Source organism: Antechinus flavipes, chromosome 3, assembly GCF_016432865.1.
Source record: "Antechinus flavipes isolate AdamAnt ecotype Samford, QLD, Australia chromosome 3, AdamAnt_v2, whole genome shotgun sequence".
NCBI classification, from domain to species: Eukaryota; Metazoa; Chordata; class Mammalia; order Dasyuromorphia; family Dasyuridae; genus Antechinus; species Antechinus flavipes.
This window is the reverse complement of record NC_067400.1, coordinates 201,711,643-201,730,492: the sequence shown is the minus strand read 5'-3', so window position 1 is coordinate 201,730,492 and position 18,850 is coordinate 201,711,643. Positions and strand designations below refer to the sequence as shown.

The 18,850-nt window shown below is 34.7% G+C and overlaps 1 protein-coding gene across 2 annotated transcripts in view; it reads left to right on the top strand.

Annotated features, from left to right (window-relative positions):
- The window catches only part of NHS (NHS actin remodeling regulator), a 467,133-nt gene that overhangs the window by 420,218 nt on the left and 28,065 nt on the right, over positions 1-18,850 (top strand). For both annotated transcript variants that reach the window (XM_051984428.1, XM_051984427.1), the window contains exon 3: positions 6,871-7,004. In XM_051984428.1, the coding sequence (XP_051840388.1) occupies positions 6,871-7,004 (134 nt within the window). The remainder of the gene's footprint in view (positions 1-6,870; positions 7,005-18,850) is intronic.

The following is an 18,850-nucleotide window of genomic DNA, read 5'->3' as shown; positions in this document are numbered from 1 at the left end:
TTTAATTTGGTCTTTTTCTAGCTTTTTAAGTTGCAGGCCCAATTCATTGATCTTCTCTTTTTCTATTTTATTCAAGTAAGCCTCTAAGGATATAAAATTTCCCCTTATTACTGCTTTGGCTGCATCCCATAAATTTTGATATGATGTCTCACCGTTGTCATTATCTTGAGTGAAATTATTAATTGTGTCTATAATTTGCTGTTTCACCCAATCATTCTTTAAGATGATATTATTTAATTTCCAATTACTTTTTGGTCTATTTACACCTAAATTTTTGTTGAATGTAGTTTTTATTGAATTATGATCTGAAAAGAAAGCATTTACTATTTCTGCCTTCCTGCATTTAATTTTGAGGTCTTTATGTCCTAATATATGGTCAATTTTTGTGTAGGTTCCATGAACTGCTGAGAAGAAAGCATACTCCTTTCTGTCACCATTCAGTTTTCTCCAGAGATCTATCATACCTAATTTTTCTAATATTCTATTTACCTCTTTAATTTCTTTCTTATTTGTTTTATGATTTGATTTATCTAAATCTGAGAGTGCAAGATTGAGATCTCCCACTATTATAGTTTTGCTGTCTATTTCTTCTCACAACTCTCTTAACTTCTCTTTAAGGAAGTTAGATGCTATACCACTTGGTGCATATATGTTTAATACTGATATTGTTTCATTGTCTATAGTACCCTTTAGCAAGATATAGTTTCCTTCCTTATCTCTTTTAATTAGCTCAATCTTTGCTTTTGCTTGATTGAGATAAGGATGGCTACCCTGGCTTTTTTGACTTCACCTGAAGCATAATAGATTCTGCTCCAGCCTTTTACCTTTACTCTGTATGTATCTCCCTGTTTTAAATGTGTTTCCTGTAAACAGCAGATTGTAGGGTTCTGACTTTTGATCCAGTCTGCTAGCCAGACTCTCTATGGGAGAGTTCATTCCATTCACATTTACGGTTAAAATAACCAATTCTGTATTTCCTGCCATCCTAATGTCCCCAGATTATACTTTTCTTTTTCTTGCCCTCCTTCCCTTCTTCCCTAGTATTAAACTTATTGGTCTCACTAACGTCACACAGCTCTCCCTCTTTAGTATCCTTCCCTCCTCCCTTTGAATCCCTTCCCCTTTCTTGTACCCTTCCCTTATTACTCTTTTTCCTTCTCCCTTTTACTCTCCCACTTTTTAATGAAGTGAGAGAAGAATCTCTGTAAAACAAATATGTCAATTGTTTCCTCTTTGAGCCAACTCTAATGAGAGTAGGATTCACACAATGTTCCTCCCCCTCTCTAAATTCCCTCATATATGATAGGTTTCCTTTGCCTCATTGTCACATCCCTCTTTTTATCTCCCATCTTCCCTTTTTCTGACACTATCCCCTTTCCATTTCTACTTCCCTTTTTTATATTGGTAAAATCAAATTATACATATGGTTTTTATGTATATCCACAATAGAAATACAGTTCTCAAGAGTTCCTTTTACCTTTTTCTACTTCTCTTGATTCCTGTTGTTGGAGATCAAATTTTTTGTTTGTTTTTTTTTTTTTTCTTAGAAACAGATAGAATTCCTCTATTTCATTAAATGTCCATCTTCTTCCATGGGAAAAAATACTGAGCTTAGCTGGGTAGCTTATTCTTGGCTGCATTCCAAGTTCTTTTGCCTTTCAGAATATTTGATTCCAGGCCCTTTGATCCTTTAATGTTGAGGCCGCCAGATCTTGCGTGACCCTTATTGTGGCATCTTGGTATTTGAACTGTTTTTTCCTGGCGGCTTGTAAAATTTTTTCTTTAGTCTGAAAATTCTGAAGTTTGGCCACAATATTTCTTGGAGTCTTTATTTTAGGGTCTTTTTCAGAGGGTGTTTGATGAATTCTTTCAACGCCTATTTTCCCTTTTGGTTCTATTATTTCTGGGCAGTTCTCTTTGATGATTTTCTATAAAATAGTATCTAGGCTCCTTTTTTCATCATAATTTTTGGGTAGTCCATTGATCCTCAGGTTATCTCTCCTAGATCTATTTTCCAGGTCTGTTGTTTTTCCAAGTAAATATTTCACATTTTTTTCCAATCTTTAATTTTTTTGGTTTTGCTTGACTGATTCTTGATGTCTCAATGAATCAGTCATTTCTATTTGTTCAGTTCTGATTTTTAGTGAGTTATTTTCTTCATTAGCTTTTTTTACTTCTTTTTTGTATATGTCCAATTGAGTTGTTTTGCTCTGTGGAATTTTTTTCCATTTCATTAATTTTTTTTTTTTTTTAGTGAGTTATTTTCTTTTTCCAATTCACAAATTCTGTTTCCCTGCACTTCTTGGGAGTTTTTTATCTTTTCCAATTCACATTTTAGGAAGTTGTTGCTCTCTTGCATAGCTTCTCTTTCCTTTCCCCATTTTTCTTCTAGTTCTCTTTTAAGGTTTTTAATAGTCTCTTCTAGGAGAGCCTTTTGTATTGGAGACCAACAATTGTCTGGAGACTGTCTGCTATTAGTCTCTTCAGGGTTGAAAAGCTGTTCTCTTTCTGTATAGAAACTATCAATTGTTCTTTTGATTTTTTTACTCATTTTGTTAAAGCCTGTAACATCTGTCTTCAGAGCCAGGAGGTTACCAGCTTCCTCTGCAGAGCAGTGAAAGGTATATGGACGGGTAGCTGTCCTGCCAGCCGGCTACAAAAAGCAGGGAGGTACTGGAGTGCTCTGGGAAAGAGTTCCCCATCCTGGAGTAACTCAGGCCTGCAGGACCGAGCTGGGAAAGTGCCCTTCAAAGAACCCCCTCTGTGTGAGATAACAACTGCCCAGTGGCTACACTCCAGCCCTGAGAGTTTCACTTCCCAAGCCAAAGCCTGCCCTGGGGCTATGGGTATTAGCAGTTGAGCAGTGAATGGATTTGCAGGGACCGGCAGTGTCTGCCCCGGAAGCACAATGTGCTGAGGAAGTTCTATTGCCCCAGGCCGAGCCCCCCACTGTGCCGATTAGAGGCTGCTCAGGCTGTGCCCCCCCCCTGCCGTGCAGATAAGTAACTGCCCCCGCAAAAGCCCCGAACTGCGGGATGTGGCCACAGGGCTGTGTTAAAGTCTGCCTGAGTCACTTCTGGGTTTGAGGGGTTACAGCCAGATCTCGTTAGGTTCTGGTGTTTTTTAGAGGACCCTCTGTTTCGGACTTTAATCTCTCTGCCAGTTTTACTGCTTTGTAGTCAAGGCAGAGCAGTTAGCCTATAGCAGAGTCGTCTCTATAACTTCTCTAGCCACAGAGATCACCCCCGTCCCTGGTCCACTCAGGACGCTAGCCTCTTGCTGCTAGTCTGTTCCTGGCCCCTCGGAACAAACCTTTCCTGGCGATCTTCCATTTTGACTTCAGCTGGTAAGTTGTAGTGCTTCTAATCTTCATGAATTTAAACAGTGAAGAGCTATTTTTGAGGCTGAATTAAATAGTTGGTTATGAGGTGAATGAGAGGAGCTTAGAGAGTCGTGTGTGCCTGCTCCGCCATCTTGGCTCCACCCCCGGAAGTCATAGCATTTTGCAGTTTCAAAGATGAGAATGATTTATACTCGTATCAAGAGTATCTTTGAGAAAATTATGAGAAAGGTAACAATAAGCTTTTGCAGATGATTTTTAATAGCAGGCTTCCTCATGTTCACAGTAACCCAATTAACTGAAAGGTATAGGGTATATAATATTTCACTTTTAAAAATTATTCATTGGATGCAAAAAAATTCAAATAAAGCAAATGCACTGCTTTAAAAGCTATTCTCCCATACTGTACCACTCTCTTAGGTGCAATGGAATGGTACATGGAAGCCAGAAGTTTTGAATTATTCAGTGACAGTGATCTGGAGGGAGCTGACTTTGGGGTTGTTTATTTTTTTTAAACCTAGTTTTCAAGGATTGTAAAGAATAGAGTGAGTGGACGTGAATAGGTTATTTTAGGCATGAAAAGTATAGCATGAATAAAAAATTACAAGAGGAGATAAAAAGGAAAAGAGTATTTTCCCGACCTATGTATAGTTGATAAGACTAGATAAATAATAAAGCCTACCCTCAATGATAACCCAGTCTAGAACCATTTAAGAAGGATAATGTTGAGTATATTTTGTGTATCTCCTATAGGTTTCTGTTTATTTATATGTTGTCTTCCCCATTACTCTTTTGGAGGGAAGGGGTTTATTTTGTGTTTCTGTCTTTTTTTTTTTTTTTTTTTTGAATCCTCAACCCAGTGTCTGTCATGAAGTAAATGATTAATAAATGTTTGTTGATTGATTGATGAAAGCAGGGACTTGAATTGGAGAGTTTTGTGAGGAAAATCTGACTCAGAACCTGGATGAGAGTTTGGCATGGGAAAATTGATACTCTAACCTGTTAAAAATCAAAAACAAACAAACAAACTGGGATTTGGAATTTATCCCCATAGTATTAATATACTATGAAAGACATATTGTACACAAAAAGGAAATACAGAAAACTTTTCTGACATAATGAAGGTATCCTGTGGCTAATCAAATACTCTAGTAAATAGTAAATGATACTACATCCAGCCCCAGATACTTCTAGCTGTGTGATCCCGAGCAAGTCACTGAATCTCTGCCAGCCTCAGTTTCTTCAATTGTAAAACGGGGCTAATAAAAGCACTTACCTCCCAAGGTAGTTATGAGGATCATATAAGACATTTATTTGTAAAATGCATGGCACAATGCCTGGTTCAAATTAGATGCTTAATAAATAATTGTTTCCTTCCTATACATCTAAATGGTTTTTTTTTTAAATGATAAACATAATAACACTTATTAAAAAACTGCAAACATTTAATTCCTAAACTAGATGTACTTTAAAAATTGGGGCAGAAGAGGGGTAAAGTCAAAGATGAGAAGTGAATTAATTTGACCATTTTTGTGGTCCAGATCAATATGACTCAGCTTCCATTGAATTGGTCTGCTTGCACATAGTTGGTATTCATGCAGATTTCAAAGAATTAACATATAGTAGAAAAAAGTGCAAAACCAAAATGATACTAAGTCCAAAATTTATTTTGGAGTATGAAAATTTAAGAGACCATGGTGAAAAAGACTAGATTTGAATTTGAGCCTTTCATCTATAATATGGCTTAATCATATTTGCATTGCCTATTCCACAAGGTTGATTAGAGAATCAAATGAGATGGTGTTCAAAATGTTCTTTGTAAATCACAGCATGCAAAATAAATACCAACTCAGTATTAGCATTAATAAGTCAAATGTATTATAACTGTATAGAGATTCTGGTTAATAGAAACTTATGATTAGTAGAGAATTGAATAAGAGAAGTTTCTGTTCACTTTGGGCCTTCTTATTTGTAAATGGTAGTATGGATTTTGGTCTCCTGGACTTGTGTATATACTGGGATACTGGTCCTTGGGATAATTGTAAATATGGGAAGTAGAGGTAGGAAAGATTTACTGGCATACTCAATGAAGCACCTATAAAATATTGTTTTAATATATTCTAGGATATATTATATATATTATATGATTGAATATATTATATATTTAATCAGTTTTGTGAAATTAATAAATTAACAACACATCTGAATAAACATAAACATTCAGGTTTTCCATAGTTATACTTCATTACCTGACTTAAAGAACTATTTATAGAGATGATGGCTTACTCTCTTTCAGTTTGTTTTCTCTTGCCTGATTCCCAAGTTTAATTCCCATAACCTATTGAATAACATAGATTTAGAAGGTTATGTATTATTCAAAAAGAGGGGTTTTTTCCTGAAGGTTTCACAGCTGTTCTTTTGTTTCTGAATCTCCATTCTTCAATGAAATTTCCCACAGTATAGACAGAGGAATACTTCCCAGCATTAGATTTTTAAAATTTCCTTATATTATGCTGAAAGAAGACAAATCCAAAGTTGCAGTGCTTCTAGTACTTTTTAAAATAAACTTTGTTGTTGTTCAGTCATGTCAGTTCTTCATGACCCCATTTGGGGTTTTCTTAGCAAAGATACTGGAGTGGTTTGAACATTTTTCTCCAACTCATTTTACAGATGAGGAAACTGAGGCAAACAGAGTTAAGTGACTTGTCCAGGGTCATATAGCTAATAAGTGTCTGAGGTCAGATTTGAACTCAAGAAGATGAGTCTTCCCGACTGCAAGTCTGGAACTCTATCCATTGCACTATGAATCTACCCCTTAAAATGAGTTCTCACACTGTACAAGATCAAATCATTGAAATGTATCTGCCAGTTAGCATTAAGAATACACTAAGATTATTTCAGAAACCTTAATCTTTCTTTTTTGAATTATTTTATTTTATTTTTTAATTATAGCTTTTTATTTACAAGTTATATGCATGAGTAATTTTACAGCATTGAAAATTGCCAAATCTTTTGTTTCAATTTTTTCCCCTCCTTTCTCCCACCCCCTTCCACAGATGGCAGGTTGACCAATACATGTTAAATATGTTAAAGTATAAATTAAAGACAATATAAGTATACATGTCCAAACAGTTATTTTGCTGTACAAAAAGAATCAGACTTTGAAATAGTGTACAATTAGCCTGTGAAGGAAATCAAAAATGCAGGCGGACAAAAATAGAGGGATTGGGAATTCTATGTAGTGATTCATAGTCATCTCCTAGAGTTCTTTCGCTGGGTGTAGCTGGTTCAATTCATTACTGCTGTATTGGAACTGATTTGGTTCATCTCATTGCTGAAGAGGGCCACATTCATCAGAATTGATCATCATATAGAATTGTTGTTGAAGTATATAATGATCTCCTGGTCTTGCTCAAGAAACCTTAATCTTTCAACTACCGACCAGTTAAAATTAATTTCTTTTTTTAGCTAATGATCTCTCAAAAGGAAAATATAATTTTTTTTCTTTATTCCCCTTTCTCCTAAATCAGAACAACGGAACCGTGGAGATCACCGAGAACAAAGAGTAACTATTCCACTTTCTGTAGTGGCACCCCCACTTCCTTCTTTACCTGCATCCTACAGTCAGAAGAGATTGGAGCTTAAGGACCGGCACTTTTTAGCGGTAAGAATTTCTGCCCTGCAAGTTTGGTGGATTCAACCTATATCAATAAGAAACTATCATTAATTCTAAATGAGTAGCCTAAGGTTGGCAGGGGCACCTCTGCCCTTTGTTTACAAAGAGTACCATGATTGACTGAGAGATACTTGGAAACAAAAAAACTATATGTGTGTATGTAATTTTTGTTGTCTCTCTGTTTTATTTCCTTGAAGATCAATCCCAACAATTGAGAGTGATAGAGATAATTAACATGACAAATTAAGTTACTGGAGATGAAAGATGATTATAATACAAAACATTTTATGCAGATAAGAGAATGTTTGGGGAAAGCCAAGAGAAGTTTGGAATAATGTATTAAGGGGGAGACAATGACATAATATAAAGAGAGGACTGTGATTCTTTACAAAATAAAAATGGTAATCTTGTAAGAGCATAGTTTTTAGTTTAACAAGATGGGGAGACATTTTCAGGCAACAGATCAACCACCTTAATTGGAGGTTTTACTTTTGTGTGCTGAGTTTCTCAGTATTTCCAAAAACTATAGATATTACTATTTTTTGTCAACTCCCCACAGTCCACCAATGGATCCATCAGTAAGATTATATGTTGGCATCATTATGGGAAGCCTGAATAAACTCATTAGCAGCAAGGGCTATTCATTGCAAGATTTATTGACCTTTGAGTTTTAAAGATAACTCCTTAGAATGACAACAATGAAGACCTGGAAATTTAGAGGTTGAAGGGTGATCAGATAGAGAGAGTGAAGGGTCTTGAATCAATGTCTAAATTCAGTTCCACCTGCTTCATCCATTTACTTAACTTTGTGAACCCAGGCATCCCAACCTGTCTCACATTTCATTTCCTTATCTTTAAAATTAGAAGGTTGCACTTGATAACTTCCCAATTTAAAATATATGATCTTAAAATCCTTTGGATAATGAGAAAATAGTAAGAATAATATCCTAATCTTTAAATGACTGTTGAACCTAATATTATTACTCAAAGAACCTTATATTTCTTTTGGACAAGTGCCAACTAGGTCTAAAGTCTATGATTGCTCTATTATATATGCTCTTGTCCTTTTTCTTTGGTACCAGTACTGTGAGCATAAGGATGTAAAAACATTCATGAGTTGGAATAAAATGTATATAACCACAGTTCTACCAATATGGAAGGTCTGTGAGAGATCATGTAATCCTGTAACTTTTTTAAAAGTCTTCTGTGATGAGATGTAAAATGATGGAAGAAGTTATCAGGGACTTAATACTGCTAGTTTCCCAGTGGGTGAGTACTTATTTGAAAGTGTCAAATCCTGTTCAGTAGCATCTCCATTAAAGAGCCCAATTCTCAGGGGAAAGGATACTTTTCTCATGATTTGATGACAAATAGAAAAAATTCCATGAACTCCTCATGACATTTAAATTATTCTTGATGCTTATATATAATTCCTAACATGTTATACCACTTCTACATTGCACTCTCTGATCTACTTCAGTTAAAGAAGTAACCAAATATATAACAGTCTCCGGTGACACTTTTGCAAGGGGATAAAAGTGGGACAATGGGGAAGGGAAAGCTCTGGAATGTTATGGATTGATCCACTTATTTTCCTTCTCTCATTTGTATAGCCATAATGTCCTATGTCTAGTTGGCTGGCTGCCAATTTCAGATAACTCTTTAGACTTTTTCAACGATTAGTCTCAGTTGTAAAAGGAAACAACTTTCCTCTTAGTTGGGAAAGACCACCACTGAGACAAACTTCCTGCCTCCTTTCTTTAGTTACCACTTCAAAGTAACCCCTTGGCTCCCATAAGTAGGAGTGCTTAGTTTTATTCACACTTAATTTGAATCAGAGAGTCTTCAAGTTAAACTTGTAGGAAACCAAACCTGCCAATTTAGATGAACAAAATCTTTGAGAACTGAAAAAGCAATGAGAATAACAAGGTTCTGATTAGGATAGAATTCCCTCAACAGTGTTGACCTTATAATAGACAGAGTATGCAGCTGCCTAAATGACATGATTCCAAGAGATCAAGAAAACTCCACTGAAATATATATTGCTCATCTAACACACCAAAGTCTGCAACTTTATAATTAGAGATTTTTACTTTTGTTCCTTGTTGAAATACAACTACCCTTGGGAGAGAAGACATATTAAACTACGCCAGTCATTTATATCATCATGTAAATACATTTCTGAGTTTCAAATATTGAGAAAGGAAGAATATAGAGACACTTTGGAGAGGAGAGGGACACCATAGAACAGAGGTTCTTGATCTGGGGCCTGCAGACATTTAAAAAATATTTTTTCCCAATAACATATAAAGATCATTTTCAACATTCATTTTTGTAAGATTTTGAGTTTCGATTTTTTTCTCTCCTTCCTTTATGTTCTCCATTCCCAACATGGGAGATGGATCTCTGATCTGATATATATATTATATATGTACAGTCATTTTAAACATATTTCCATATTTGTCATGTTGTGAAAATTGCGAACAAAAAGGAAAAAACATAAGAAAGAAAAAGTCTATTGGGATTGTCTTGACTTATTATATTGCTGAGAAGAGCTAAGTCTAATTATGTTAGGCTCCTGAAATACATACAAAGAAATGTAATAAATAAATAAATAAATGCCTGCTCTCAAGGTCACAGACAAATGGAGGAGACAACATGCAAACATCTATGGACAAGAAAGCTATATAGAGAACAAATTGGAAATAATCAAAGGAGGAAAATATTTCTATACAAAGTAGGATTTTAGTTGGAACTTTAAGGAAGCTAGAAGTAAGCCTTGGTGAGAAGAGAGAGCATTCTAGGCAGAGAGGACAGCCATTGAAAATGCTGAGAGTCAGGAAATGAAACATCTTGTTCAAGGAATAGCAAAGAGGCCAGCATCACTGGGTCATAGAGTACTGGGCAGCGGATTCAAGGAAGTTATGTAGAAGAAGACTAGAAAAATCAGTGGATGGACAGGTTATGAAGGCTATGAACCAAAAAAGAGGATTTTTATATTTGATTCTGGAGATAGTGACATGGTCAGATTTGTGCCTTAGGAAGATTTTGGCAGATGAGTGGAAGATGCAGTATTGGAGGAGAGAAGAGGGTGTATTTAAGACATGTCATAGATATGAAATCAATAGACATGATAACAGATTAGATATGGGAAGTGAGAATCGAGGATGATACCTAGGTTGAAAGCCTTGGAGATTGGGAAGAGAATAGTACTATAATAAAGAAATTTGGAAGAATGGAGGGTTTGAGAAGAAAGATGAGTTTAGTTTTGGACATGTTGATTTTAATATGTTTATAAGACTTCTGATTTGAAATGTCTAATATGATGTAAGACTGGAGGTTAGCAGTGATGCTGGGGCTGGCTAAGTAGATATAAGAATCATCAACATAGAGATGATAATTTAATTGATCTATGGAAGTTGACAAAAATCACAGTTACCAGTGATAACCTAGATCCCAGTTTCTTAAACTGTGACTCACAAACCCATATAGGATCTCATAACTGAATGTGGGGGTCACAAATTGTGATTTACATATTTATACAGTTATCTTGTTGCACAAGAAAAATCAAATTTAGAAAGAAGATAAAAATAACCTGAGAGGAAAAACAAAAATACAAACAAACAACAATAGGAAGAGTGCAAATACTATGTTGTTGCTCCATACTCATTTTCCAGTGTTCTTATGTGGGGTGTAGTTGGTTCAACAGAACACATCACTGATCAATTGGAACTGGTTTGGATACTCTCATTGCTGAAGATAGCCACTTCCATCAGAATTGATCCTCATATAGTATTGTTGTTGAAGTTTATAATGATCTCCTGGTTCTGCTCATTTCACTTAGCATCAGTTCATGTAAGTCTCTCCAAGCCACTCTGTATTTATCTTGCTGGTCATTTCTTACAGAACAATAATATTCCATAGCATTCATCATCATATACTCAGCCATTCTCCAATTGATGGGCATCCATTCAATTTCCAGTTTCTAGCCACTATAAAAAGGGTTGCCACAAACATTTTGGCACACACAGGTCCCTTTCTCTTTTTTATGATCTTTTTGGGATATAATATAAAGCCATAGTAACATTTCTGGATCGAAGGGTATGCACAGTTTGATAACTTTTTGAGTATAGTTCCAAATTGCTCTCCAGAATGGTTGGCTCCATTCACAACTCCACCAACAATGTATCAGTGTCCCATTTTTCCCACATCCACTCCAACATTTGTCATTATCTTTTCCTGCCATCTTAGCCAATTTGACAGGTGTGTAGTGGTATCTCAGAGTTGTCTTAATTACCATTTCTTTGATCAAAAATGATTTGGAATACCCTTTCATATGAGTAGAAATAGTTTCAATTTCTTCATCTGAAAATTGTCTGTTCATATTCTTTGAACATTTATCAATTGAAGAATGGCTTGATTTCTTATATATTAGAGTCAATTCTCTATATATTTTGGAAATGAGGCCTTTATCAGAACCTTTAACTGTAAGTTTTCCCAGTTTATTGCTTACCTTCTGATCTTGTCTGGATTAGTTTTGTTTGTACAAAAGCTTTTTAACTTGATATAATCAAAATTTTCTATTTTGTGATCAATAATGATCTCTAGTTCTTCTTTGGTCACAAATTCCTTCCTGTTCCACAAGTCTGAGAGGTAAACTATCCTATGTTCTTCTCATGAACCCATTTTGATCTTATGTTGGTGTACGGTGTTAAGTATGGGTCCATGCCTAGTTTCTGCCATACTAATTTCCAATTTTCCCAGCAGTTTTTGTCAAATAGTGAATTCTTATCCCAAAAGTTGGGGTCTTTGGGTTTGTCAAACACTAGATTGTTATAGTTATTGACTATTTTGTCCTGTGTACCTAACCTCTCCACTCATCAACTAGTCTATTTCTTATTTTTTTTCATTAGTTCCCTTGAAATTCTTGACCTTTTGTTCTTCCAGATAAATTTTGTTGTTATTTTTTTCTAAGGTCATTAAAATGGTTTCTTGAGAGTCTGATTGGTATAGCACTAAATAAATAGATTAGTTTAGGTAATATTGTCATCTTCATTATATTCACTTGGAGAATATAATGAAGAAAAACATATCACTGAAGAGCACTGAATATTTTTCCAGTTGTTTAGATCTGAATTTATTTCCATGGAAAGTGTTTTAGTTTTGCTCATATAGTACCTGACTGCAAAGGAAACTTTGGCAGATAGATTCCCAAATATTTTATACTGACAACAGTTATTTAAAATGGAATTTCTCTTTGTATCTCTTGCTGTTAGATTTTGTTAGTGATGCACAAAAATGCTGAGGATTTATGTGGATTTATTTCGTATCCTGAAACTTTGCTAAAGTTGTGGATTATTTCTGATAGCTTTTTAGTAGAATCTCTGGGATTCTCTAAATATATCATCATATCATCTGCTAATTTGATATGATAATTTGGTTTCCTCATTACCTGCTCTAATTCCTTTAATGTCTTTTTTATCTCTTATTGACAAAACTAGCATTTCTAATGCAATATTGAACAGTAATGGTGATAGTGGGCAACCTTGTTTCACTCCTGATTTTATTGGTAATGGTTCCAGTTTATCCCCATTACATATGATGCTTACTGATGGTGTTAAATAGATGCTATTGACTATTTAAAGGAAAAATCCATTTATTCCTATATTCTCTAGTGTTTTTAATTAGGAATGGATGTTGGATTTTATCAAATGCTTTCTCTGCATCTATTGAGATGATCATCATATGGTTTTTGTTAATTTGGATATTGATATAGTCAATTATGTTAATAGTTTTCCCAATACTGAACCAGCCCTGCATTTCTGGTATAAATCCTACTTGGTCATGGTGTATTACCCTGTCGATGATTTTTTTGTAAACTTTTTGCAATATTTTATTTAAGATTTTTGCATCAATGTTCATTAGGGAGATTGGTCTATAATTTTCTTTCTCTGTTTTCATCTTACCTGGTTTAAGTATCAGTACCATGTCTGTGTCATAAAAAGAATTTGGTAGGACTCTTTCAATCCCTAATTTTTCACATATCATTGGAGTTAATTGTTCTTTAAATGTTAGGTAGAATTCATATGTAAATCCATCTGGTCCTTGTAGTGTTTTTCTTCTTTAAAATAGTAATGGTTCTCTCTGGAAGCAGGTTTCTTGGAGAGGTTTTCTGGAGGCAGCCTTAGTTTCAATTAAAAGTAATAATCACCCAAATGCTGCCAGCTGATAAAATGCAAATGTTTAATTTCTCCTTCCAAAATATCCCGGTTAGTTTTTCTTAGAGACCTATCTTTCTGCTTGGTTCCAAGAGCTCTTGCAGTTGTCCTTTGCCTCTGCTTTCTTCAGCTTCCAGCCAGCACCAAGTTGGAATGAATCTCTCTTGCCTCCGAGAGAGGGCTTGTGGGCCTCCTCCCAGAGTGCTCCTCTCCGACCCCTGGGAATGTTCTGAAGTAACTCCTGAAGCTAAGAGCCTCTTTATATATGATCTCCCAAAGGTTGACTTCTTCTGGAGGCAGGGATTAAGGAAGGTGTGAATTTGGATATCTCATACTAAACCCTGAAATCTCCCAAACCGGTGAACTCCAATGAGTACTTAAATACATTAGTGAGCTAGAGGATTTGCTAAGTACCATGCCAAATTAGCACTTTGTAAGGATTCCAACAGGTCCTGGGGATTTTTTTCTTAGGGAGTTGATTAATAGCTTGTTCTATTTCTTTTTCTAAAATGGGACTATTTAACCAATTTATTTCTTTCTCTGTTAATCTGGGCAACCTATATTTTTGAAGGTATTCATCCATTTCATTTAAGTTATCAAGTTTATTGGCATAAAGTTGGGCAAAGTAACTCCTAATTATTGCTCTAATTTCTTCTTCATTAGTGGCAAGTTCTCCCTTTTCATTTTTAAGACTAACAATTTGATTTTCCTCTTTCCTTTTTCTAATCAAATTTACCAAGGGTTTATCTATTATTTTGTTGGGTTTTTTTTTATAGAACCAACTCTTAGTTTTATTAATTAATTCAATAGTTTTTACTTTCAGTTTTATTAATCTCTCCTTTTATTTTTAGAATTTCAAATTTAGTGTTTGACTAACGATTTTTAATTTGCTCTTTTTTCTAGCTTTTTTAGATGCGAGCCTAATTCATTGATTTTTTCTTTATTTTATGCAAGTAGGCCTCTAGAAATATAAAATTTCCCTTTCTTACTACTTTGGCTGCATTTTGTTTTATTTTAAATAAAAAAAGATGACAATGAGTCAATTGTCATCATTCAAATAAGAACTCTTAACATCAGAAGATTCTCTCTAAAACCTTTATTACTGGCTAAATAAAATTCACACTACTTTGCCTCATCTTCAAGGAAATCTCCCATGATCTGGCTTCATTTACTTTTCAGACTTATCATTTGATAGTTAATCTTTTCTCTTGATTGATTATCATTTCTATGACATGTCCACACATGTCTAACTTGAAAATCTCCAAATTATCTATATAGCTTTCCAATGAAGTCTTCCAAAGTTCTTATCCTTCTTATATCTACTAATGTACAACAGAAATTTGAAGAAATTCTCTGCATATTTCAAAGGAAAATAAAACCATACAAACCTCCTCAATTATTTGTAGTTTTCATTTGTATTTTAGGGGAGTATTTAACTTTAATTTGAGTTTTCTACTTTATTTTTTGGGTAGGTGTCAGAATTATTACAAATCTCAGGCCTTTGATCTAAGTAATGTTAATCAAATAGGTCTGGTTAATGTTAAGTTTTATGAGGAAGAAATATCTAGTATTTAAAGTTTTAAGGTATACAAAACAGTTTATAAATATTTTCTCATTTGATCCTCACAACAATCCTGGGATAAGAATTATTTTTATGCCCATTATACAGAAGAGGAAATTAAAACTGAGACCCCAAATCCAGCACTTCCTCCATTGCACCAGAGAGCATATTAATTTGATTCTGAAAGCTAAAAATGTTGCAAATTTCTTATACATGTTGACATAACTGAACATTACTCTCTTTACATTTATAAACAACATTCTTAATCTGATTCTTGCTTCTTTTGCATATTTTTAAACTTCTGCTGTGTGAGTAATTTCCATAGAAATCAAAACAAAATCGGGGTATATATGTGTGGGACTATTAAATTTTTTTTTCCTTTGGAATTTTGTATATATTTAAATCTGACAGAGGAAGTCTGAACTTGCCACACTTTTTCCTCTGCACATCTGGCCTAAATTATTATTTGAAGGGTTTAATTCAACTTCAGGACTCATTGAAACAGCTGTTTCAAACCTTTTTCATCAGACCACACCAGCTGAGCATGAGGGGTAGAGGGTGATAAAGAATGGTTAGAACCATTTATTCTTCTGATTCATGCTCTCTACTACCATCATTCAGTTGGAGATATTTGAGTCATTTTGAAGTTCAAAGAAAATTTTCTCCACATACTTCAAAGTCTCCTTTGCCTTTGTTCTGTTTATTTATGTAGGAGGTAGTGGCTTTTGAGTGTGGAAGGAGCTAAGCATCCCTCTGCATTAGATACACTAATTGACAAAGCTGACAGAAGAGGATGAATAAGACCGTTATTGGAATTAACATCACAATGACTCTAGTCTAGTAGGATGTGTTTTCTATCCTTTTTGAAGCTGCAGAACAGTTCCACGAATGATGGTCCCAGCTAGATAGTAGTAATAGCCTCTGCCTCAGGCTTTCTGTCCCCACTTCTCTGGTCATATAATGAAAAACCAACTATATCTGACTTTAATACAGTATTATGAAGTCTTGGGGCAATATAATATACCTCTTGAATACTAAGTGATAGTGTGTGCATACACACACATGCACACACACAGAAGTGCACACACACACACACACACACACACACACAAAGACTGGACCCTTTACCAATACAAATTGGCACTTTCTCTGCAACTTAAAACTCTCCACTTGATAGATAGATAAATGCATGGATGGATGGATGGATAAATGATTGACTTACATATATATGTGCATACATACATATGTACACACACATAATTTTCTGTATACACACACTCACATTGTGTGTCAGAGTGTATATGTGCATATAAAATAATATTATTTAAAGAAGAAAACCAGGGACCAGATAATCCTATGGAATATTAGGGTCAGGGTAAGAGAGCAAAACTTATGTTGGGACTAATTTAGTACTGCTACCTTTGGGAACATTTCTTTCACTGCTTAATACCTTAGATTTTTATATCAATTATTATGATATTCACACTTTACCCTTCAATGTATTGCGATAAGTAAGTGAGCTCATTCTTATAAAGTGTTTTGGAGATATCAGAAGGTGTCACCTTAAGGAGAAAATCTTAAATTTATTTTTCTTTTGGTTTTGTTTCCACTAAGGTCTGCACATGCATTTATATATAATGTATATACTTTGATTCCTACTGATTGGTGGGACTTCCGTGAACATACAGTCTATCCTCTGCTTTATCAGATAAAAACAAAGGTGAAAGGGTCTAGAGAGCTGCACTGCACATATGCACTCATGCTGCATTGCTCACATGACTAGTGGCAAAATTGGCATTGCTTCTTGATTTCCAATTCTGATATACTTCCCAAGGCCTCCCATGATACGTTTGTGGAATAGAAATGGAGCAGATATTATCAAACTAACTTTATATGTGAGGACCCTAAGGAAGGAAGAAATTCAATGTTTGACTTGAGATAGACCAGCCAGTCAGTGCTGGAGCCAGACTCTAGCCATAGTAAGATTCCCTGTGAACAACCCCTTTCAAAGGCCTTTGTATTAAATGTCTTTCACAATAACTACAAGATGATATTAATCATTAACTCTAAAAGACAGATACTTGGATGTCATATAATATTAAATCAAAAACAAAAGTTAGATTTTTTCCTTTTCAGCAACTTTTGTATAAACATTTAATAAATAGATGTAATTTTTATAATTTCAAATGAAAATAAGTCACCCACTAAAATATAAAATAAAAACAAAGTAAAATACGACAGTAGATAATTTTTCCTCTGCAGCCAGAGAAAGAATAGGATATGCAGATTAAGAAACCAAGTAGATACATGTTCATAGAATTAAAAAAAGAAAGAAAGAATTGATTATTTTTTTAAAAAAAGGTTTTAAAATTAATTCACTTGGTAAAGGCAATTCAATATATATCAAGTGAGAGGCAGTCTGTAACAGCATTGGTCTTGTTATCACAAACATTACTTTGGTTCTGACTCCTGTGCTAACTAACTCTGTGATTATGAGAAACTCACTTTCCTGCTCTGAGCTTCTTCAGCTTATTTTTCTATAAAATGAGCATGTTATAGCTGGGTTACGTACCTGATAGTGTTGTTTTAGGAAAAATGCTTTATAAACCTTAAAACAAATGTTAAATATTACTATAGAGCAATGAGTTATTATTTACATAGGATTATATTTACTGCCTATTGTTCTAAATAGCATTGCCCACAAAGCGTTAGAATCATCAGATAAAAAACTGTTGTGTTTGGGGAAATTATTCAAGTTATAAAAAAGAATTATATCGTATAATTAGAGAAATTGGATATGGGTTACATTGTTCATCAGGATTCAAACTAATATAATCACAAACCCATTGTTGAAGAAATTAAATTCTAAATCCTAAATTCTAAACTCTAAGCTAGGTTTGGCTTGTTCACTGGTAAATCAAGTTGACCAAAGATTTATCAGATGGATTGGTGATAAGAAGGGTCATGGAGGTGAAACACCCAAGATCATTAGGGAAGAGATATTGTAGGAGAATTGTAGGAGCAGAAGTAATGGGGATGATTCCCTACTGTCATTTATCAATCAAGCCTCTCTGGAATTATGGATAGTGAAAGGGGCAGAGGACTGGCAGGAGATAAGAGAGCAGTAAGTTTTTCTATTTGCTGGCTAGAATATTTCTCCCTGATTCAATTTTGGCCCTTGATAAGGAAGTATTCTCCGTTTCTTTGTTAAATAATTGCTAAAAGATGGCAGTAGGAACTCAGTGAGACGCAGTATTATACCTCAGTTAGGATGTTGATCCTGGACTAGACTGGACTGGAAGAGCTGATTCAAATCCTACTTCTGTTATTTGTTAGTCTCATAGCTTCTTGAGCCTAGATTTTCTCATTTGGAAAATGAAGATAGTAATATCTAAAGTGCCTAACTCATAAGTTTATCATGTGCTTTAAATGTGATCATTTATGTAAAGCACTTTGAAAACCTAAAGGGCTATGTAAATATTGTTGCTTTTGCTATCTGGAAAGAAAAAGTGAGGAATGGGTATAATTCTGTGAAAGCAGAAAAATTTCTTCCTTTACATTAATTATCTCTACATTTACCAATTTCTTATCATATTTGCTTTGATGAGATCAAGATTTCTATCTTCTATCATTTGCTTCTGTATTTTACAGAATTACCAACAGTATATATAAGCTTTATCTAGGGCAACTACCTGAGAATAGGTGGATGGACATCAGTAACTCCTAATTTCAACTTCTTTAGTGGTTGGTTAGATTTTCCTCATTGTCTGTTCCCTTCCTGGCACCAAAAGTCTGGTACACATCTAGACCAAAGGTATTATAAATTCCAGTATTTTTTAGGCTTCTTGTCCAGGTCTTGGATCTAGGAAAACAATACCTATCAAGAAGGGCCGGGCCCCCTTCTTAATATCACTAAAGGTGACTGGTGACCATTTGCACCAGTGTGCAAGAAAGCCCAAGAACCCCAAGAATAGTAGTGCTTTTTCTCACCCAAGGAGCTCTGCTTAAAGTATAGCCACCACAGCCATCTTCCAGAAGATAAACTTTTTAGAAAA